Here is a 24,514-nt window from a genome sequence, read left to right as displayed (position 1 = left end):
ACAGGCTGCTCAAGACACTGGCCACACGTCCTGGTCCCAGAACAGTTCTCAGCTGGTAGAGACAGAGCATTAATAACTGAACCCAGAACAGTTCTCAGCTGGTAGAGACAGAGCATTAATAACTGAACCCAGAACAGTTCTCAGCTGGTAGAGACAGAACATTAATAACTGAACCCAGAACAGTTCTCAGCTGGTAGAGACAGAACATTAATAACTGAACCCAGAACAGTTCTCAGCTGGTAGAGACAGAGCATTAATAACTGAACCCAGAACAGTTCTCAGCTGGTAGAGACAGAGCATTAATAACTGAACCCAGAACAGTTCTCAGCTGGTAGAGACAGAGAATTAATAACTGAACCCAGAACAAGCATCTGTTATTATCCATGTGTAATGGTCGACTCAAACTATTTGCATTGCCCCCCCCTCTACGCTGCTGCTACTCTGTTATAATCCATGCAGTCTCTTTAATAACTCTACCTACATGTAGATATTACCTCAAATACATCGACTAACCGGTGCCCTGCACATTGACTCTGTACCGGTACCCCCTGTACATAGCCTCCACATTGACTCTGTACCATAACACCCTGTATATAGCCTCCACATTGACTCTGTACTGGTACCCCCTGTATATAGCCTCAAAATTGACTCTGTACCGGTTCCCCCTGTATATAGCCTCCACATTGACTCTGTACCGGTACCCCCTGTATATAGCCTCCACATTGACTCTGTACCGGTACCCCCTGTATATAGCCTCCACATTGACTCTGTACCGGTACCCCCTGTATATAGCCTCCACATTGACTCTGTACCGGTACCCCCTGTATATAGCCTCCACATTGACTCTGTACCGGTACCCCCTGTATATAGCCTCCACATTGACTCTGTACCGATACCCCCTGTATATAGCCTCCACATTGACTCTGTACCGGTACCCCCCTGTATATAGCCTCCACATTGACTCTGTACTGGTACCCCCTGCATATAGCCTCCACATTGACTCTGTACCGTAACACCCTGTATATAGCCTCCACATTGACTGTGTACCGTAACACCCTGTATATAGTCTCCACATTGACTCTGTACCGGTTCCCCCTGTATATAGCCTCCACATTGACTCTGTACCGGTACCCCCTGTATATAGCCTCCACATTGACTCTGTACCGGTACCCCCTGTATATAGCCTCCACATTGACTCTGTACCGGTACCCCCTGTATATAGCCTCCACATTGACTCTGTACCGGTTCCCCCTGTATATAGCCTCCACATTGACTCTGTACCGGTAACCCCTGTATATAGACTCCACATTAACTCTGTACCGGTACCCCCTGTATATAGCCTCCACATTGACTATGTACCGGTACCCCCTGTATATAGCCTCCACATTGACTCTGTACCGGTACCCCCTGTATATAGCCTCCACATTGACTCTCTACCGGTACCCATTGTATATAGCCTCCACACTGACTCTGTACCGGTACCCCCTGTATATAGCCTCCACATTGACTCTGTACCGGTACCCCCTGTATATAGCCTCCACATTGACTCTGTACCGGTACCCCCTGTATATAGCCTCCACATTGACTCTGTACCGGTATCCCCTGTATATAGCCTCCACATTGACTCTGTACCGGTACCCCCTGTATATAGCCTCCACATTGACTCTGTACCGGTACCCCCTGTATATAGCCTCCACATTGACTCTGTACCGGTATCCCCTGTATATAGTCTCCACATTGACTCTGTACCGGTACCTCCTGTATATAGCCTCCACATTGACTCTGTACCGGTACCCCCTGTATATAGCCTCCACACTGACTCTGTACCGGTACCCCCTGTATATAGCCTCCACACTGACTCTGTACCGGTACCCCCTGTATATAGCCTCCACATTGACTCTGTACCGGTACCCCCTGTATATAGCCTCCACATTGACTCTGTACCGTAACACCCTGTATATAGCCTCCACATTGACTCTGTACCGTAACACCCTGTATATAGTCTCCACATTGACTCTGTACCGGTACCCCCTGTATATAGCCTCCACATTGACTCTGTACCGGTACCCCCTGTATATAGCCTCCACATTGACTCTCTACCGGTACCCCCTGTATATAGCCTCCACATTGACTCTCTACCGGTACCCCCTGTATATAGCCTCAACACTGACTCTATACCGGTACCCCCTGTATATAGCCTCCACATTGACTCTGTACCGGTACCCCCTGTATATATCCTCCACATTGACTCTGTACCGGTACCCCCTGTATATAGCCTCCACATTGACTCTGTACCGGTACCCCCTGTATATAGCCTCCACATTGACTCTGTACCGGTACCCCCTGTATATAGCCTCCACATTGACTCTGTACCGGTACCCCCTGTATATAGCCTCCACATTGACTCTGTACCGGTACCCCCTGTATATAGCCTCTATATTGACTCTGTACCGGTTCCCCCTGTATATAGCCTCCACATTGACTCTCTACCGGTACCCCCTGTATATAGCCTCCACACTGACTCTATACCGGTACCCCCTGTATATAGCCTCCACATTGACTCTGTACCGGTACCCCCTGTATATAGCCTCCACATTGACTCTGTACCGGTACCCCCTGTATATAGCCTCCACATTGACTCTGTACCGGTACCCCCTGTATATAGCCTCCACATTGACTCTGTACCGGTACCCCCTGTATATAGCCTCCACATTGACTCTGTACCGGTACCACCTGTATATAGCCTCCACATTGACTCTGTACCGGTACCCCCTGTATATAGTCTCCACATTGACTCTGTACCGGTACCCCCTGAATATAGCCTCCACATTGACTCTGTACCGGTACCCCCTGTATATAGCCTCCACACTGACTCTGTACCGGTACCCCCTGTATATAGCCTCCACACTGACTCTGTACCGGTACCCCCTGTATATAGCCTCCACATTGACTCTGTACCGGTACCCCCTGTATATAGCCTCCACATTGACTCTGTACCGGTACCCCCTGTATATAGCCTCCACATTGACTCTGTACCGATACCCCCTGTATATAGCCTCCACATTGACTCTGTACCGGTACCCCCCCTGTATATAGCCTCCACATTGACTCTGTACCGGTACCCCCTGTATATAGCCTCCACATTGACTCTGTACCGTAACACCCTGTATATAGCCTCCACATTGACTCTGTACCGTAACACCCTGTATATAGTCTCCACATTGACTCTGTACCGGTACCCCCTGTATATAGCCTCCACATTGACTCTGTACCGGTACCCCCTGTATATAGCCTCCACATTGACTCTCTACCGGTACCCCCTGTATATAGCCTCCACATTGACTCTCTACCGGTACCCCCTGTATATAGCCTCAACACTGACTCTATACCGGTACCCCCTGTATATAGCCTCCACATTCACTCTGTACCGGTACCCCCTGTATATAGCCTCCACATTGACTCTGTACCGGTACCCCCTGTATATAGCCTCTATATTGACTCTGTACCGGTTCCCCCTGTATATAGCCTCCACATTGACTCTCTACCGGTACCCCCTGTATATAGCCTCCACACTGACTCTATACCGGTACCCCCTGTATATAGCCTCCACATTGACTCTGTACCGGTACCCCCTGTATATAGCCTCCACATTGACTCTGTACCGGTACCCCCTGTATATAGCCTCCACATTGACTCTGTACCGGTACCCCCTGTATATAGCCTCCACATTGACTCTGTACCGGTACCCCCTGTATATAGCCTCCACATTGACTCTGTACCGGTACCACCTGTATATAGCCTCCACATTGACTCTGTACCGGTACCCCCTGTATATAGTCTCCACATTGACTCTGTACCGGTACCCCCTGAATATAGCCTCCACATTGACTCTGTACCGGTACCCCCTGTATATAGCCTCCACACTGACTCTGTACCGGTACCCCCTGTATATAGCCTCCACACTGACTCTGTACCGGTACCCCCTGTATATAGCCTCCACATTGACTCTGTACCGGTACCCCCTGTATATAGCCTCCACACTGACTCTGTACCGGTACCCCCTGTATATAGCCTCCACACTGACTCTGTACCGGTACCCCCTGTATATAGCCTCCACATTGACTCTGTACCGGTACCCCCTGTATATAGCCTCCACATTGACTCTGTACCGGTACCCCCTGTATATAGCCTCCACATTGACTCTGTACTGTAATACCCTGTATATAGCCTCCACATTGACTCTGTACGGTAACACCCTGTATATAGTCTCCACATTGACTCTGTACCGGTACCCCCTGTATATAGCCTCCACATTGACTCTGTACCGTAACACCCTGTATATAGTCTCCACATTGACTCTGTACCGGTACCCCCTGTATATAGTCTCCACATTGACTCTGTACCGTAACACCCTGTATATAGTCTCCACATTGACTCTGTACCGGTACCCCCTGTATATAGTCTCCACATTGACTCTGTACCGTAACACCCTGTATATAGTCTCCACATTGACTCTGTACCGGTACCCCCTGTATATAGCCTCCACATTGACTCTGTACCGGTACCCCCTGTATATAGTCTCCACATTGACTCTGTACCGTAACACCCTGTATATAGTCTCCACATTGACTCTGTACCGGTATCCCCTGTATATAGCCTCCACATTGACTCTGTACCGGTATCCCCTGTATATAGCCTCCACATTGACTCTGTACCGTAACACCCTGTATATAGCCTCCACATTGACTCTGTACCGTAACACCCTGTATATAGCCTCCACATTGACTCTGTACCATAACACCCTGTATATAGTCTCCACATTGACTCTGTACCGGTATCCCCTGTATATAGCCTCCACATTGACTCTGTACCGGTATCCCCTGTATATAGCCTCCACATTTACTCTGTACCGGTACCCCCTGTATATAGCCTCCACATTGACTCTGTTCCGGTACCACCCTGTATATAGCCTCCACATTGACCCTGTACCGTAACACCCTGTATATAGCCTCCACATTGACTCTGTCCTGGTACCCCCTGTATATAGCCTCCACATTGACTCTGTACCGGTATCCCCTGTATATAGCCTCCACATTGACTCTGTACCGGTACCCCCTGTATATAGTCTCCACATTGACTCTGTACCGGTACCCCCTGTATATAGCCTCCACATTGACTCTGTACCGTAACACCCTGTATATAGCCTCCACATTGACTCTGTACCGGTACCCCTTGTATATAGCCTCCACATTGACTCTGTACCGTAACACCCTGTATATAGTCTCCACATTGACTCTGTACCGTAACACCCTGTATATAGTCTCCACATTGACTCTGTACCGGTACCCCCTGTATATAGCCTCCACATTGACTCTGTACCGGTATCCCCTGTATATAGCCTCCACATTGACTCTGTACCGGTACCCCCTGTATATAGCCTCCACATTGACTCTGTACCGGTACACCCTGTATATAGCCTCCACATTGACTCTGTACCGTAACACCCTGTATATAGCCTCCACATTGACTCTGTACCGGTACCCCCTGTATATAGCCTCCACATTGACTCTGTACCGGTACCCCCTGTATATAGCCTCCACATTGACTCTGTACCGGTACCCCCTGTATATAGCCTCCACATTGACTCTGTACCGTAACACCCTGTGTATAGCCTCCACATTGACTCTGTACCGTAACACCCTGTATATAGCCTCCACATTGACTCTGTCCTGGTACCCCCTGTATATAGCCTCCACATTGACTCTGTACCGTAATACCCTGTATATAGCCTCACTATTGTTATTTTACTGATGCTCTTTAATTATTTGTTATTTTTATTTCTTTTTAGGTATTTTTTTAAACAGCATTGTTGGTTAAGGCTTGTAAGTAAGCATTTCACTGTAATGTCTACACCTGTTGTATTCAGAGAAACAGAGAGAGAGACAGAGAGAGAGACAGAGAGACAGAGACAGAGAGAGACAGAGAGAGAGAGAGACAGAGAGAGAGAGACAGAGAGAGAGAGAGAGAGAGAGAACAGAGAGAGACAGAGAGAGAGAGACAGAGAGAGACAGAGAGAGACAGAGAGAGAGACAGAGAAAGGAGAATAGAGCAATGCAGCAAGTGGTCTTACATGGACAGCTGTTCATAGTGTACCACTCCATCAGAGAGACACAGAGAGAGAGAGACAGAGAGAGGCCTTACGTGGACAGCTGTTCATAGTGTACCACTCCATCAGAGAGAGACAGAGAGAGAGAGGTCTTACGTGGGCAGCTGTTCATAGTGTACCACTCCATCAGAGAGAGACAGAGAGAGAGAGGTTTTACGTGGGCAGCTGTTCATAGTGTACCACTCCATCAGAGAGAGACAGAGAGAGAGACAGAGAGAGAGAGACAGAGAGAGGTCTTACGTGGGCAGCTGTTCATAGTGTACCACTCCATCAGAGAGAGACAGAGAGAGAAACAGAGAGAGACAGACAGAGAGAGGTCTTACGTGGACAGCTGTTCATAGTGTACCACTCCATCAGAGAGAGACAGAGAGGTCTTACGTGGGCAGCTGTTCATAGTGTACCACTCCATCAGAGAGAGAGAGAGAGAGACAGAGAGAGACAGACAGAGAGAGGTCTTACGTGGGCAGCTGTTCATAGTGTACCACTCCATCAGAGAGAGACAGAGAGAGAGAGAGACAGAGAGAGAGAGGTCTTACGTGGGCAGCTGTTCATAGTGTACCACTCCATACACTGTCCGAAGGGGAAGGAGGCTACGTATGCATTAGAGTCCACACACTGCTTCATGTTGCTGCACCACATACACTCAGAGCTGCTGCTGGTACACTCAGTACACGTAGCCCGCATGGCACACGCTGTCCGACACCGCTTGGCACTGTGATTGGCTGACGAGACAAGAAGGAAGCATATATGTAATGGATCCACACTCAGAGAGAATGGAAGGAGATTGGGAGACAACGATGAATAATGTATTGGATCCACACTCAGAGAGAATGGAAGGAGATTGGGAGACAACGATGAATAATGTATTGGATCCACACTCAGAGAGAATGGAAGGGGACTGGGAGACAACGATGAATAATGTATTGTATATCAATAACCTATTTATAAATGATCTACTGGGAATTATGCAGATATGCAAAACATTGACTTGGAGAGTGTGTCCATTTAGCTATTTTCACTAACGTCCCCATTTTTCAAAATGTTTCACATAAACCTGTGTGTGTGTGTGTGTGTGTGTGTGTGTGTGTGTGTGTGTGTGTGTGAATCTAACCTGCTCGTTCACACAGACTCCCGTTAACAGGGTTGATGCAGGTCTGGGCCTTAAGGCCGCTGGATGCCGGTTCTGCTAGGTAACCACAGAAACCGGCGTCGCTGGGTTCCCCTGGCAACCACTGGAGGGAGGTGTTAGTGAAGGGTGACATGTCTTCCCAGCACCAATAGGAGACGTTGATCTTCCTCAGCCCCACCCACGGTGTCACCAAGGCCTTGTACTGAAAAGACCAATCAGAAACATGACTAATATTAGACAGTTATAGACACAAACCAAGATTCCATCCAAACATTTCAAGCCAATGAATTATCTGACGCATGAAAAAGGTCACAAACGGCTGATGGAAACATGAAATGGCGGTCCACTTTTATAAATTTACATTTACATTTTAGTAATTTAGCAGACGCTCTTATCCAGAGCGACTTCCAGTAGTGAATGCATACATTTCATTTAATGCATTTTTGTACTGGCCCCCCGTGTGAATCGAACCCACAACCCTGGCGTTGCAAACACCATGCTCTACCAACTGAGCCACAGGGACGGCCTGTGGCTATAAATGCTGAATTCTTTTCATTCGACATGGTGGAATGAATGAAACCAAGATTGAACTCTTTGGCATGAATGCCAAGCGTCAAGTCTGGAGGAAACCTGGCACCATCCCTACGGTGAAGCATGGTGGTGGCAGCATCATGCTGTGGGGATGTTTTTCAGGGGCAGGGACTGGGAGACTAGTCAGGATCGAGGCAAAGATGAACGGATCAAAGAACAGAGAGATCCTTGATGGAAACCTGCTCCAGAGCGGTCAGGACCTCAGACTAGGGTGAAGGTTCACCTTCCAACAGGACAATGACAACGCAGCAGTGCCTTTGGGACAAGTCTCTGAATGTCCTTGAGTGGCCCAGCCAGAGCCTGAACTTGAACCCGATCGAACATCTCTGGAGAGACTTGAAAGTAGCTGCGCAGCGACACTCCCCATCCAACCTGACAGAGCTTGAGAGGATCTGTAGAGAAGAATGGGAGAAACTCCCCAAAATACAGGTGGGCCAAGCTTGTAGGGTCATACCCAAGAAGACTTGAGGCTGTAACCTCTGCCAAAGGTGCTAATAACCTGCTTTCATTATGGGGCATTGTGATGTCATTATGGGGCATTGTGATGTCATTATGGGGTATTGTCATGTCATTATGGGGTATTGTCATGTCATTATGGGGTATTGTCATGTCATTATGGGGCATTGTCATGTCATTATGGGGCATTGTCATGTCATTATGGGGCATTGTGATGTCATTATGGGGCATTGTGATGTCATTATCGGGCATTGTGATGTCATTATGGGGCATTGTGATGTCATTATGGGGCATTGTGATGTCATTATGGGGCATTGTGATGTCATTATGGGGCATTGGGATGTCATTATGGGGCATTGGGATGTCATTATGGGGCATTGTGATGTCATTATGGGGCATTGGGATGTCATTATGGGGTATTGGGATGTCATTATGGGGTATTGTCATGTCATTATGGGGTATTGTGATGTCATTATGTATTGTGATGTCATTATGGGGCATTGCGATGTCATTATGGGGCATTGTGATGTCATTATGGGGCATTGTGATGTCATTATGGGGTATTGTGATGTCATTATGGTGCATTGTGATGTCATTAAGGGGTATTGTCATGTCATTAAGGGGTATTGTCATGTCATTATGGGGCATTGTCATGTCATTATGGGGCATTGTGATGTCATTATGGGGCATTGTGATGTCATTATGGGGCATTGTGATGTCATTATGGGGCATTGTGATGTCATTATCGGGCATTGTGATGTCATTATGGGGCATTGTGATGTCATTATGGGGCATTGTGATGTCATTATGGGGCATTGTGATGTCATTATGGGGCATTGGGATGTCATTATGGGGCATTGTGATGTCATTATGGGGCATTGGGATGTCATTATGGGGTATTGGGATGTCATTATGGGGTATTGTCATGTCATTATGGGGTATTGGGATGTCATTATGGGGTATTGGGATGTCATTATGGGGTATTGTCATGTCATTATGGGGCATTGTGATGTCATTATGGGGCATTGTGATGTCATTATGGGGTATTGTCATGTCATTATGGGGCATTGTGATGTCATGATGGGGTATTATCATGTCATTATGGGGCATTGTCATGTCATTATGGGGCATTGTCATGTCATTATGGGGCATTGTCATGTCATTATGGGGTATTGTCATGTCATTATGGGGTATTGTCATGTCATTATGGGGCATTGTCATGTCATTATGGGGCATTGTGATGTCATTATGGGGAATTGTGATGTCATTATGGGGCATTGAGATGTCATAATGAGGTAATGTCATGTCATTATGGGGTATTGGGATGTCATTATGGGGTATTGTCATGTCATTATGCGGTATTGGGATGTCATTATGGGGCATTGTGATGTCATTATGGGGCATTGTCATGTCATTATGAGTCATTATGGGGCATTGTCATGTCATTATGGGGCATTGTGATGTCATTATGGGGCATTGTGATGTCATTATGGGGTATTGTGATGTCATTATGGGGTATTGTCATGTCATTATGGGGCATTGTGATGTCATTATGGGGTATTGTCATGTCATTATGGGGCATTGTGATGTCATTATGGGGCATTGTGATGTCATTATGGGGCATTGTGATGTCATTATGGGGCATTGTGATGTCATTATGGGGCATTGTGATGTCATTATGGGGCATTGGGATGTCATTATGGGGTATTGTCATGTCATTATGGGGTATTGTGGTGTCATTATGGGGTATTGTCATGTCATTATGGGGCATTGTCATGTCATTATGGGGTATTGTCATGTGATTATGGGGCATTGTGATGTCATTATGGGGTATTGTCATGTCATTATGGGGTATTGTCATGTCATTATGGGGTATTGTGATGTCATTATGGGGCATTGTGATGTCATTATGGGGCATTGTCATGTCATTATGGGGTATTGTCATGTCATTATGGGGCATTGTCATGTCATTATGGGGCATTGTGATGTCATTATGAGGTATTGTCATGCCATTATGGGGTATTGTCATGTCATTATGGGGTATTGTGATGTCATTATGGGGTATTGTGATGTCATTATGGGGTATTGTCATGCCATTATGGGGCATTGTGATGTCATTATGGGGCATTGTGATGTCATTATGGGGCATTGTGATGTCATTATGGGGCATTGTGATGTCATTAGGGGCATTGTGATGTCATTATGGGGCATTGGGATGTCATTATGGGGTATTGTCATGTCATTATGTGGTATTGGGATGTCATTATGTGGTATTGGGATGTCATTATGTGGCATTGTGATGTCATTATGGGGCATTGTGATGTCATTATGGGGCATTGTGATGTCATTATGGGGCATTGTGATGTCATTATGGGGCATTGTGATGTCATTATGGGGCATTGCGATGTCATTATGGGGCATTGGGATGTCATTATGGGGCATTGCGATGTCATTATGGGGCATTGCGATGTCATTATGGGGCATTGGGATGTCATTATGGGGTATTGTCATGTCATTATGGGGTATTGGGATGTCATTATGGGGTATTGTCATGTCATTATGGGGTATTGTGATGTCATTATGGGGCATTGTGATGTCATTATGGGGTATTGTCATGTTATTATGGGGTATTGGGATGTCATTATGGGTTTAAATACTTTCTGAATGCACTGTATGTTGTAATATATTGTAACGATAGTGACCTTGCTTTATACAATACCAGTCAAAGGTTTGGATACACCAACTCATTGAAGGGTTTTTCTTTATTTTGACTATTTTCTACATTGTAGAATAATAGTGAAGACGTCAAAACTATGAAATAACACATCTAGTATTATCTAGTAAAGTGTTTTATTATAGAATTTTGATTCTTTAAAATTTACATTTACATTTTTGTCATTTAGCAGACGCTCTTATCCAGAGCGACTTACAGTAGTGAATGCATACATTTCGTACAGTTTTTTTCCCCCCCCATACTGGTCCCCGTGGGAATCGAACCCACAACCCTGGTGTTGCAAACACCATGCTCTACCAACTGAGCCACACGGGAACCAAATAGCTACCCGTTGCCTTGATGACAGCTTTGCACACTCTTGGCATTCTCTCAACCAGCTTCATGAGGTAGTCACCTGGAATGCATTTCAGTTAACAAGTGTGCCTTGTTAAAAGTTAAATTGTAGAATTTCTTTCCTTCTTAATGCGTTTGAGCCAATCAGTTGTGTTGTGACAAGGTAGGGGTGGTTTATAGAAGATAGCCCTATTTGGTAAAAGACCAAGTCCATATTATGGCAAGAACAGCTCAACTAAGCAAAGAGAAATGACAGTCCATCATTACTTTAAGACATGAAGGTCAGTCAATACTTTGACAGTTTTTTCAAGTGCAGTAGCAAAAACTATCAAGCGATATGATGAAACTGGCTCTCATGAGGACCGCCACAGGAAAGGAAGACCCAGAGTTACCTCTGCTGCAGAGGATAAGTTAATTCGAGTTACCAGCCTCAGAAACTGCAGCCCAAATAAATGCTTCACAGAGTTCATGTAACAGACACATCTCAACATCAACTGTTCAGAGGAGACTGCGTGAATCAGGCCTTCATGGTCGAATTGCTGCAAAGAAACCACTACTAAAGGACCCCAATAATAAGAAGAGACTTGCTTGGGCCAAGAAACACGAGTAATGGACATTAGACCAGTGGAAATTTGTCCTTTGGTCTGATGAGTCCAAATTTGGGATTTTTGGTTCCAACAGCCATATCTTTGTGAGACAGTAGTTGAACGGTTGATCTCCTCATGTGTGGTTCCCACCGTGAAGCATGGAGGAGGAGGTGTGATGGTGCTTTGCTGGTGACACACACACCAGCATGGTTACCACAGCATTCTGCAGGGATACGCCATCCCATCTGGTTTGCGCTTAGTGGGACTATAATTTGTTTTTCAACAGGACTATGACCCAACACACCTCCAGGCTGTGTAAGGGCTATTTGACCAAGAAGGAGAGTGATGAGAGCTGCATCAGATGACCTGGCCTCCACAATCACCCGACCTCAACCCAATAGAGATGGTTTGGGATGAGTTGGACTGCAGAGCAAAGGAAAAGCAGACAAGTGCTCAGCATATGTGGGAACTCCTTCAAGACTGTTGGAAAAACATTCCATGTGAAGCTGGTTGAGAGAACGCCAAGAGTGTGCAAAGGTGTCATCAAAGCAAAGGGTGGCTACTTTGAAGAATCTCAAATATAAAATATATTTTGATTGGTTTAACCCTTTTTTGGTTACTACACGATTCATGTGTTATTTCATAGTTTTGATGTCTCCACTATACAATGTAGAAAATAGTACAAATAAAGAAAAACCCTTGAATGAGTAGGTGAGTCAACTTTTGACTGGTATATGTTGTAATATATTGTCACTATAGTGACCTTTCTATATATGTTGTAATATATTAACTATAGTGACCTTTCTATATATGTTGTAATATATTGTAACTATAGTGACCTTTCTATATATGTTGTAATATATTGTAACTATAGTGACCTTTCTATATATGTTGTAATATATTGTAACTATAGTGACCTTTCTATATATGTTGTAATATATTGTCACTATAGTGACCTTTCTATATATGTTGTAATAAATTGTAACTATAGTGACCTTTCTATATATGTTGTAATATATTGTAACAACAGTAACCTTTCTATATATGTTGTAATATATTGTAACAATAGTGACCTTGCTCACCAGAACGTTCATGATCTGCAGCTCTTTAAGGACGAAGTCCACCTTCTTCTGATTGGTCAACGAGGCCAGGACGGCATTGTGACCCCGACAGGTCAGCTTGGCGTTGTCGTACGAGTCCTTTGCTGTGATGAACTTCAGACACGAGTTACCCACCAGGTGCCAACTCTCACCACAAATTTTCTCTGGAGGGAGAAAGATACATTTTGATATATTATAAAGAGAGATAGATGTCTATAGAAAGAAACGTTCTCTGCAAGAAGAACAGGACAGGACCGTTGAAAGGATACCTTGGGGATTTTGTCAATGAGGCCCTTTATCTATTTTCCCAGAGTCAGATGAACTCATGGATACCATGTTTATGTCTCAGTGTCCAGTATGAAGGAAGTTACAAGTAGTTTTGCGAGCCAATGCTAACTAGCGTTAGCGCAATGACTGGAAGTCTATGGGTATCTACTAGCATGACTATGGGGAAATAGATTAAAGCCCTCATAGCCAACATCCCAAAGTATCCCTTTAAAACATCTAACACCAACTTATCAGGGCAACATCCAAATCTGTAGGAAAGAATTGTGATCAGTCCTTTTCTATGGTACAGTGCCTTCAGAAAGTATTCATACCCCTTAACTTATTCCACATGTTGTTGTGTTACAGATTGAATTCAAAATGGATTAAATAAATACAAAATCTCACCCATCTACACACAATAGCCCATAATGACAAAGTGAAAACATGTTTTTAGAAATGTTTGCACATTTATTGAAATCGAAATACCAAAATATCCAATTTACATCAGTATTCACACCCCTGATTAAATACTTTGTAAAATCACCTTTGGCGGCGATTACAGCTGTGAGTCTTTCTGGGTAAGTCTCTAAGAGCTTTACACACCTGGATTGTACAATATCTGCCCATTATTCTTTTCAAAATTCTTCAAGCTCTGTCAAGTTGAATGTTGATCATTGCTAGACAGACATTTTCAAGTATTGCCATTGATTTTCTTCTCCCAGGTTTTCCTCTAAGATTGTGCCTGTGCTTAATGCTTAATATTAGGACAGTTTAAAATAAATATAGTAGGCCTAGCCTATAGAAACCTGATGGGATCCTCCTCTTTTTAATAGAGGCCATCACTCTGTTTTCTCCCACATTTGCATAGCCTATAGAAATGTTGCGCAACATGAGCTCACGGGCTCTCATGAAGTGTTTGATTAGATTATTCGATTTCATTTGTATTGATGTCAGAGTGAATAGAGGGACAATAAAGTGCTGAGTACCAGTCAGTTAGCTAGTTTGGTAGGCTACTAATGACCATCAGCACCATCAGTGGTTGGAGAAGCTTAATTACCGTGACTAAACGGTCATGTGGAATTTGACTGCCTTCCTGACTCGTGACCGCCGGTGTGGCGGTAATACGGTCACCACAACAGCCCTAGCGATTGGACAAGACTGTAACACCTACTGACCAGGACATTAGGGAGTTGTTGTTGCAAAACCTTTCCTGTTTATTCTCATTCACCCCTTTAGATGTGTGTGTATTAGGTGGTTGTTGGGGAACTGTTAGATTACCTGTTAGATAATACTGCACTGTCGGAACTAGAAGCACAAGCATTTCGCTACGCTCGCAATAACATCTGCTAACCACGTGTATGTGACCTATAACATTTGATTTGATAACTACCAAATGGATATGACGGAAAAGGGGGAAACAGTATCTATATTATTAAACATGGAATGAGTCCATGCAACTTATTACGTGATTTGTTAAGCACATTTTTACTCCTAAACGTATTTATGCTTGCCATAACAAAGGGAATAGTGCATCTAAGTATTTTTTATTTCCTGCTTACTCCCTCCTGATTCCAGGAATCTTCCCATTTCTGAAAATACCTAGGATAGGATAAAGTAATCCTTCTAACCCCCCCTAAAAGATTTAGATGCACTATTGTAAAGTGGTTGTTCCACTGGATATCATAAGGTGAATGCACCAATTTGTAAGTCGCTCTGGATAAGAGCGTCTGCTAAATGACTTAAATGTAAAATGTAAATGGAATAAATACTTATTGAGTCAAGATCTTTCAGCTTTTCATTTTTTATTCATTTCAAAAAAATAAAATTCCACTTTGGCATTATGGGATAGTGTGTAGATCAGTGACACAACACAGCAACATGGCATTATGGGATAGTGTGTAGATCAGTGACACAACACAACAACATGGCATTATGGGATAGTGTGTAGATCAGTGACACAAAACAGCAACATGGCATTATGGGATAGTGTGTAGATCAGTGACACAACACAGCAACATGGCATTATGGGATAGTGTGTAGATCAGTGACACAAAACAGCAACATTATGAAATAGTCAAGGAGTGTGAATCATTTCTGAAGGCTCTGTCTGTAAATGGGGGATACCTCTAAGAAAAGCAGGAATTCCTGATTAATCAATTAGGAAGAACCACATCCCTGCAATGCATAGCACAGTATCCTGTTAAACACTAACAAACCAGTACAGCTTTGATGAGAGATGTACAGTAGTATACAGGAAAGGTTTTGCATTACCAGGAAGAGAGATACACTTCTGGTTTCTTACCAGATAGAGAGATGCAGTTCTGGTTTCTTACCAGATAGAGAGATGCAGTTCTGGTTTCTTATCAGATAGAGAGATGCAGTTCTGGTTTCTGACCAGATAGAGAGATGCAGTTCTGGTTTCTTACCAGATAGAGAGATACACTTCTGGTTTCTGGGCTCTTACCAGTTGCTTTTTAGGTTACCAGGTAAGCATATACACTTCTGGTTTCTGGGTTCTCACCTGGTAGAGCGATGCACTCCTGGTTCCGAGGTTCCCACTGGCAGTTCTGGTCCACCCCACAGCTCTTACAGCTGGTCTTCTTGTTGCAGACATATGATGGGTTGTCTTTAGGACAGACATCATTCTCCATTATGGCCCCCTGGGGTAGGAAGACATGTCATACATATTAACATAAACTAGTATTTCCTGCTTACTCCCTCCTGATTCCAGGAATCTTCCCATTTCTGAAAACCCTGGGTATTTACTGGAATTCTGCAGCGAAGAGACATTGTGTAAAGTCCATGTAATCTACTATAATGTAATGATAATGAGTGCAGCCCATTGGCCGTTCTTACCGTGACGGCCGCACAGTTGGAGCTCACAGAGACACACTGAACAGCACACCACTGGCAGCCGTTGGTATTGGATGTGCAGCTGTAGCAGTCTGTGTACTGGTCACAACGATCGTTGTCAACATCTACAATACAACCAAAGAGGAATATTTAGTACATTTTTACATTTTAGTCATTTAGCAGACGCTCTTATACAGAGCAACTTACAGTAGTAAATGCATACATTTCATGCATTTATTTATTTTGTACTGGCTCCCCCCGTGGGAATCGAACCCACAACCCTGGCGTTGCAAACACCATGCTCTACCAACTGAGCCACAGGGAAGACAGTAGTAGTATAGTTACAGTACCCGTATAGTATCTGTACAGTGTTAATATAGTATTAGTATGCGTACAGTATTCATACAGTATTAGTATAGTATTGGTATTCATGCATAATTCGTACTGTATTAGTAAAGTATTAATACATGATTCTTACAGTATTAGTATAGTATTAATACATGACTCGTACAGTATTAGTACAGTATTAGTATTCATACATGATTCGTACAGTATTAGTACAGTATTAGTATTCATACATGATTCGTACAGTATTAGTACAGTACTAGTATAGTAGTAGTACTGGCTGTACAGCTGTACTGGTCACAACGATCGTTGTCAACATCCACAATAGAAGTTCTCCAGTAAATGTTTTACTTTTACTGTTGAAACGCGATATCCCAAGTATAAATACAGTAAAGTACACACAAAGGGTACAAAAATATGTTTTGTGCAATGTTGTGATTTTTAGACAACTAAAAAGGAGCAGGGCATTCAAGTTGTTGGTCTGATGGAAACTCGAGATCTCAGCCTCCATCTTGCTTAACGGAACCTCTTGCATCTAGGGGTTCCGCTAGCGGAACGCCTCGCCAATATCCAATGGCAGACCGTGGCGCAAAATACAAAACCCTTAAAAATGCTAAAACTTCAATTTCTCAAACATATGACTATTTTACACCATTTGAAAGACAAGACTCTCGTTAATCCAACCACATTGTCCGATTTCAAAAAGGCGTTACAGCGAAAGCAAAACATTAGATTATGTTAGGAGTGTACATAGCCAAAAATAATCACACAGCCATTTTCAAAGCAAGCATATATGTCACAAAAACCAAAACCACAGCTAAATGCAGCACTAACCTTTGATGATCTTCATCAGATGACACTCCTAGGTCATTATGTTATACAATACATGCATGTTTTGTTCAATCAAGTTCATATTTATATCAAAAAACAGCTTTTTACATTAGCATGTGATGTTCAGAACTAGCATACCCACCGAAAACCTCCGGTGAATTTACTAAATTACTCAGCATAAACATTCTCAAAATACATAACAATTATTTTAAGAATTATAGATACAGAACTCCTTTATGCAACCGATATGTCAGATTTTAAAATAGCTTTTCGGCAAAAGCACATTTTGCAATATTCTGAGCACATAGCTCGGCCATCACGGCTAGCTATTCAGACACTCGCCAACGTCGAGGCTCAGTAAACTCAGAATTACCATTAGAAAAATTGGATTACCTTTGCTGTTCTTCGTCAGAATGCACTCCCAGGACTTCTACTTCAACAACAAATGTTGTTTTGGTTCCAAATAATCCATAGTTATATTCAAATAACTCAGTTTTGTTCGTGCGTTCAGGTCACTATCCAAACGGTAACGCGCGGGCGCATTTCGTTACAAGAAATGTCTAAATATTCCATTACCGTACTTAGAAGCATGTCAAACGCTGTTTAAAATCAATTTTTATGCCATTTTTCTCATAAAATAGCGACAATATTCCAACCGGGCAACGTTGTATTCATTCAAAGGCTGAAAGAAAAAAATGGCCAACTCTCGTGAATGCGCATTTCTGTCTCTGAGCCACTAGGCTGACCACTCACAAACTCTGCTGCTGTTCTTTGCCCAGAGACAGCAGACACCCCATTCCACTTTCTGGCGCCTTCTGAGAGCCAATGGAAGCCCCATATACTACCACTGCGACCTGTACGCTCTCGTTGGCTGGCCTTCGCTTCATAATCGTCGCCAAACCCACTGGCTCCAGGTCATCTACAAGACCCTGCTAGGTAAAGTCTCCCCTTATCTCCGCTCACTGGTCACCATAGCAGCATCCACCTGTAGCACACGCTCCAGCAGGTATATCTCTCTGGTCACCCCCAAAGCCAATTCCTCCTTTGGCCGTCTCTCCTTCCAGTTCTCTGCTGCCAATGACTGGAACTAACTACAAAAATCTCTGAAACTGGAAACACTATTCTCCCTCACTAGCTTTAAGCACCAGCTGTCAGAGCAGCTCACAGATCACTGCACCTGTACATAGCCCATCTATAATTTTGCCCAAACAACTACCCCTTCCCCTACTGTATTTATTTATTTTGCTCCTTTGCACCCCATTATTTCTATTTCTACTTTGCACTTTCTTCTACTACAAATCTACCATTCCAGTGTTTTACTTGCTATATTGTATTTACTTTGCCACCATGGCCTTTTTTGCCTTTACCTCCCTTATCTCACCTCATTTGCTCACATTGTACATAGACTTATTTTTCTACTGTATTATTGACTGTATGTTTGTTTTACTCCATGTGTAACTCTGTGTTGTTGTATGTTGTCAAACTGCTTTGCTTTATCTTGGCCAGGTCGCAATTGTAAATGAGTACTTGTTCTCAACTAGCCTACCTGGTTAAATAAAGGACTTGTTCTCAACTAGCCTACCTGGTTAAATAAAGGTAAAATAAAATAAAATAAATAAAATAAGAGGAAGCCCCCCCACTTGTGCCATGTCATGAGGATACCTGGACCACCTATTGAGATGTACCTTTAGTTCAGTATATCAGGTGTTAAATCAGGTGAGAAGGAGAGTGGAGTGTCATGTCATGAGGATACCTGGACCACCTATTGAGATGTACCTTTAGTTCAGTATATCAGGTGTTAAATCAGGTGAGAAGGAGAGTGGAGTGTCATGTCACGAGGATACCTGGACCACCTATTGAGATGTGCCTTTAGTTCAGTAAATCAGGTGTTAAATCAGGTGAGAAGGAGAGTGGAGTGTCATGTCATGAGGATACCTGGACCACCTATTGAGATGTACCTTTAGTTCAGTATATCAGGTGTTAAATCAGGTGAGAAGGAGAGTGGAGTGCCATGTCATGAGGATACCTGGACCACCTATTGAGATGTATCTTTAGTTCAGTATATCAGGTGTTAAATCAGGTGAAAAGGAGAGTGGAGTGCCATGTAAAGGGGGTAACGGTTCAGTCTCCCCAACAAAAAGAGAAAACAATGAGGATATGTCTGTCCGTTAAGAGCTGATTGTTTTAATTACGATTTTAGGTTTAAAAACGATCGCTAACAGCATTATTCAGACTGAGCAAACCGTAGGAAAAAAAGAGGAAAGCACCATCTCCCTTCATAACTCTCCTCCACAAGCTAGACCAGGCTCTCTCTGGTCCACAAGCTAGACCAGGCTCTCTGGTCCACAAGCTAGACCAGGCTCTCTGGTCCACAAGCTAGACCAGACTCTCTGGTCCACAAGCTAGACCAGGCTCTCTGGTCCACAAGCTAGACCAGGCTCTCTGGTCCACAAGCTAGACCAGGCTCTCTGGTCCACAAGCTAGACCAGGCTCTCTGGTCCACAAGCTAGACCAGGCTCTCTGGTCCACAAGCTAGACCAGGCTCTCTGGTCCACAAGCTAGACCAGGCTCTCTGGTCCACAAGCTAGACCAGGCTCACTGGTCCACAAGCAAGACCAGACTCTCTGGTCCACAAGCTAGACCAGACTCTCTGGTCCACAAGCTAGACCAGACTCTCTGGTCCACAAACTAGACCAGACTCTCTGGTCCACAAGCTAGACCAGACTCTCTGGTCCACAAACTAGACCAGACTATCTGGTCCACAAGCTAGACCAGGCTCTCTGGTCCACAAGCTAGACCAGGCTCTCTCCTCCACAAGCTAGACCAGGCTCTCTCCTCCACAAGCTAGACCAGGCTCTCTCCTCCACAAACTAGACCAGGCTCTCTCCTCCACAAACTAGACCAGGCTCTCTGGTCCACAAGCTAGACCAGACTCTCTGGTCCACAAGCTAGACCAGGCTCTCTCCTCCACAAGCTAGACCAGGCTCTCTCCTCCACAAGCTAGACCAGGCTCTCTCCTCCACAAGCTAGACCAGGCTCTCTCCTCCACAAGCTAGACCAGGCTCTCTCCTCCACAAACTAGACCAGGCTCTCTCCTCCACAAACTAAATTTACGAACACACCTGTAGTATAAACCAGCGTTAAGTCTTGAAATCTTTGGTTGTTTAGTACATGGCCTCACATGTGAATCCTGAACAAGATGGGTGGGGCTAAAGCTTAAGAGGGTGTGAAGAATGCTGAATGGGTGGAGACAAAGAAGAGCTCTCCAGTAGGTGTACCAAAATATTCAAGGACCATTTTCTCAATAGTGATTTTACAAGTTTATCAACTTTCAAAGCATAATATCTTTCCTATTGATCCTCAACTGCAGTGTATGATATACCATTTTCTAGCTCTGAGTCTCTACTTTTATCCAATGTATGAAACACATTTTGATACATAAGACCAAATCGAGCCGGTTGGTCACATATGTGGAACTAGGCTCGTGGTTAGAAAGACAGGTCACCTACATGTTCTGGTTCCACAGGAGGCCAGGGCTGTCTGATCCTCCAGGGGTCCAGGGTTCGAGTCCCAGGGCAGGCAGGAGCCCAGGTTAGCATTCCAAACACAGTGAACCCCCGGCCAGGCCGCTATACAGGCGGCAGCGCTGGGAGCGCTGGAGCAGCTGGCTGGCGTGTAGATCAGGACATCACTCAACAACAGACTGTTGAACCCCCCAAACACATACATCACACTGTAGGGGGGAGGGAGGGAGGGAGTGGGGGGAGGTGGAAAGAAAGATAAGACACATGAAACAAAGTACAGTAAGCTTATTTCCTAGACAGAGTTCCCGAGACAGAGCTCCCGAGACAGAGCTCCCGAGACAGAGCTCCCGAGACAGAGTTCCCGAGACAGAGTTCCCGAGACAGAGTTCCCTAGACATAGTTCCCTAGACATAGATATAGTTCCCTAGACATAGACATAGTTCCCGAGACATAGTTCCCTAGACATAGTTCCCTAGACATAGTTCCCTAGACATAGACATAGTTCCCTAGACATAGACATAGTTCCCTAGACATAGTTCCCTAGACATAGTTCCTAGACATAGTTCCCTAGACATAGTTCCCTAGACATAGTTCCCTAGACATAGTTCCCTAGACATAGTTCCCTAGACATAGTTCCCTAGACATAGTTCCCTAGACATAGTTCCCTAGACATAGTTCCCTAGACATAGTTCCCTAGACATAGACATAGTTCCCTAGACATAGACATAGTTCCCTATACAGAGTTCCTTAGACATAGTTCCCTAGACATAGTTCCCTAGACATAGTTCCCTAGACATAGACATAGTTCCCTAGAATTAGTTCCCTAGACACAGTTCCCTAGACATAGTTCCCTAGACATAGTTCCCTAGACATAGTTCCCTAGACATAGTTCCCTAGACATAGACATAGTTCCCTATACAGAGTTCCCTAGACATAGTTCCCTATACATAGTTCCCTAGACATAGACATAGTTCCCTAGACATAGACATAGTTCCCTAGACATAGACATAGTTCCCTAGACATAGTTCCCTAGACATAGACATAGTTCCCTAGACATAGTTCCCTAGACATAGACAAAGTTCCCTAGACATAGTTCCCTAGACATAGACATAGTTCCCTAGACATAGACAGAGTTCCCTAGACATAGTTCCCTAGACATAGACATAGTTCCCTAGACATAGGTCCCTAGACATAGCTCCCTAGTTCCCTAGACATAGCTCCCTAGACATAGTTCCCTAGACATAGTTCCCTAGACATAGCTCCCTAGACATAGCTCCCTAGACATAGCTCCCTAGACATAGCTCCCTAGACATAGTTCCCTAGACATAGCTCCCTAGACATAGCTCCCTAGACATAGTTCCCTAGACATAGCTCCCTAGACATAGCTCCCGAGACATAGCTCCCTAGACATAGCTCCCTAGACATAGTTCCCTAGACATAGTTCCCTAGACATAGCTCCCTTGACATAGCTCCCTAGACATAGCTCCCTAGACATAGCTCCCTAGACATAGCTCCCTAGACATAGCTCCCTAGACATAGCTCCCTAGACATAGCTCCCTAGACATAGCTCCCTAAGCTTTCTCCCCCCCCCTGTATTTTGATGTGATATGTTTCTACAACCATACCTCAATTCAGATTCGATTCATGTTTAGATAAAATATTGGGCTGTTTTGGCTCCCAGAGCCACTTCGCCTCTAAACAGAACATGTCAGGTCCTTGGACTATAAGGTGTAATGTTGGGCTCCAACAGTCCATTACTGGGCTAGGGACCCTGAAGCAGATGGTCTCTCTGTACCTGTCACTGTAGACGGCCGTGTGTCCGAACCGGTTGACATCATGGTGGAGGTCTGGTCTGGACAGCACTGACCACTCATCACATGCTGTTTAGAGAGAGAGAGAGAGAGAGACATATTTACATTGACAAGTTTCTACATCCGTTTGTTGTTACATGATCTGACCAGCAATGTGTTACAGTTAGACAGGGTTAGACTGGGTTAGGGTTAGACAGGGTTAGACTGTGTTAGGGTTAGACGGTTAGGGTTAGGGTGTGCTAGGGTTAGGGTTTGTAACAGACATCTTAACATCAACTGTTCAGAGGAGACTGTGTGAATCAGGCCTTCATGGTCAAATTGCTACAAAGAAGATTGGCCAAGAAACACGAGAAATTGCTGCCATCACTGGCCCGGTCTGGCTGCCATCACTGGCCAGGGCTAGCTGCCATCACTGGCCCGGTCTGGCTGCCATCACTGGCCCGGTCTGGCTGCCATCACTGGCCCGGTCTGGCTGCCATCACTGGCCCGGTCTGGCTGCCATCACTGGCCCGGTCTGGCTGCCATGACTGGCCCGGTCTGGCTGCCATGACTGGCCCGGTCTGGCTGCCATCACTGGCCCGGTCTGGCTGCCATCACTGGCCCGGTCTGGCTGCCATCACTGGCCCGGTCTAGCTGCCATCACTGGCCCGGTCTGGCTGCCATCACTGGCCCGGTCTAGCTGCCATCACTGGCCCGGTCTGGCTGCCATCACTGGCCCGGTCTGGCTGCCATCACTGGCCCGGTCTGGCTGCCATCACTGGCCCGGTCTGGCTGCCATCACTGGCCCGGGCTAGCTGCCATCACTGGCCGAGGCTAGCTGCCATCACTGGCCCGGTCTGGCTGCCACCAGCCCACCAATGTCCCCTGCAGATGTTCAGGTATTCTCAGACTGGTAGACTATATTGTCACTATGAATGGTGGATAGAGCAACACTGAAGCATGCATGAGAGCACCAGCTGTTTAGGACGACTGTGTTATCACGCTCTCCGTAGCCGATGCGAGTAAGACCTTTAAACCTGGACAAAAAGAACACCTATGTGAGAATGCTGTTCATTGACTACAGCTCAGCGTTGGACACCATAGTGCCCTCAAAGCTCATCACTAAGCTAAGGACCGTGGGACTAAACACCTACCTTTTCAACTGGATCCAGGACTTTGACGGGCCGCCTCCAGGTGGTAAGGGTAGGTAACAACACATCTGCCATGCCGACCCTCAACATGGAGGCCCCTCAGGGGTGCGTGCTCAGTCCCCTCCTGTACTCCCTGTTCACCCACGACCGCACGGCCAGGCACAACTCCAACACCATCATTAAGTTTGCAGACAACAACGGTGGTAGGCCTGATCACCAACAACGATGAGACAGCCTATAGGGAAGAGGTCAGAGACCTGGCCAACCTTTCCCGAAACGTGATCCAGACAAAAGGAGATGGTCATGGACTACAGGAAAAAGGAGCACCGAGCATGCCCCCATTCTCATCGACGGGGCTGTAGTGGAGCAGGTCGAGAACATCAAGATCCTTGGTGTCCACATCACCAACAAACTATCATGGTCCAAACACACCAAGACAGTCTTAAAGAGGGCTCAACAATGCATATTCCCCCTCAGGAGATGGAAAAGATTTGGCATGGGTCCTCAGATCCTCAAAAAGTTCTACAGCTGCACCATCAAGAGCATCCTGACTGGTTGCATCACTGCCTGGTATAGCAACTGCTCGGCCTCCGACCGCAAGGCACTACAGAGGGTAGTGTGTACGGCCCAGTACATCACTGGGGTCAAGCTTCCTGC

General features: G+C 45.1%; 1 protein-coding gene and 1 non-coding gene across 2 annotated transcripts in view; both read right to left on the bottom strand.

The window, feature by feature from the left end:
• Window positions 1-24,514, bottom strand: part of LOC115172182 (attractin-like) — a 127,290-nt gene that overhangs the window by 42,877 nt on the left and 59,899 nt on the right. The window contains 7 exon segments of the mRNA XM_029729338.1: window positions 6,703-6,888; window positions 7,278-7,497; window positions 13,070-13,260; window positions 15,885-16,023; window positions 16,220-16,341; window positions 20,902-21,125; window positions 22,712-22,796. Of these exon segments, the coding sequence (XP_029585198.1) occupies window positions 6,703-6,888; window positions 7,278-7,497; window positions 13,070-13,260; window positions 15,885-16,023; window positions 16,220-16,341; window positions 20,902-21,125; window positions 22,712-22,796 (1,167 nt within the window).
• Window positions 16,469-16,541, bottom strand: trnaa-ugc (transfer RNA alanine (anticodon UGC)). Its single transcript has one exon. It is a non-coding gene; the product is annotated as a tRNA-Ala (tRNA).

Source organism: Salmo trutta, chromosome 33, assembly GCF_901001165.1.
Source record: "Salmo trutta chromosome 33, fSalTru1.1, whole genome shotgun sequence".
Classification (NCBI taxonomy): domain Eukaryota; kingdom Metazoa; phylum Chordata; class Actinopteri; order Salmoniformes; family Salmonidae; genus Salmo; species Salmo trutta.
This window is presented reverse-complemented; position numbering and strand designations above follow the sequence as displayed.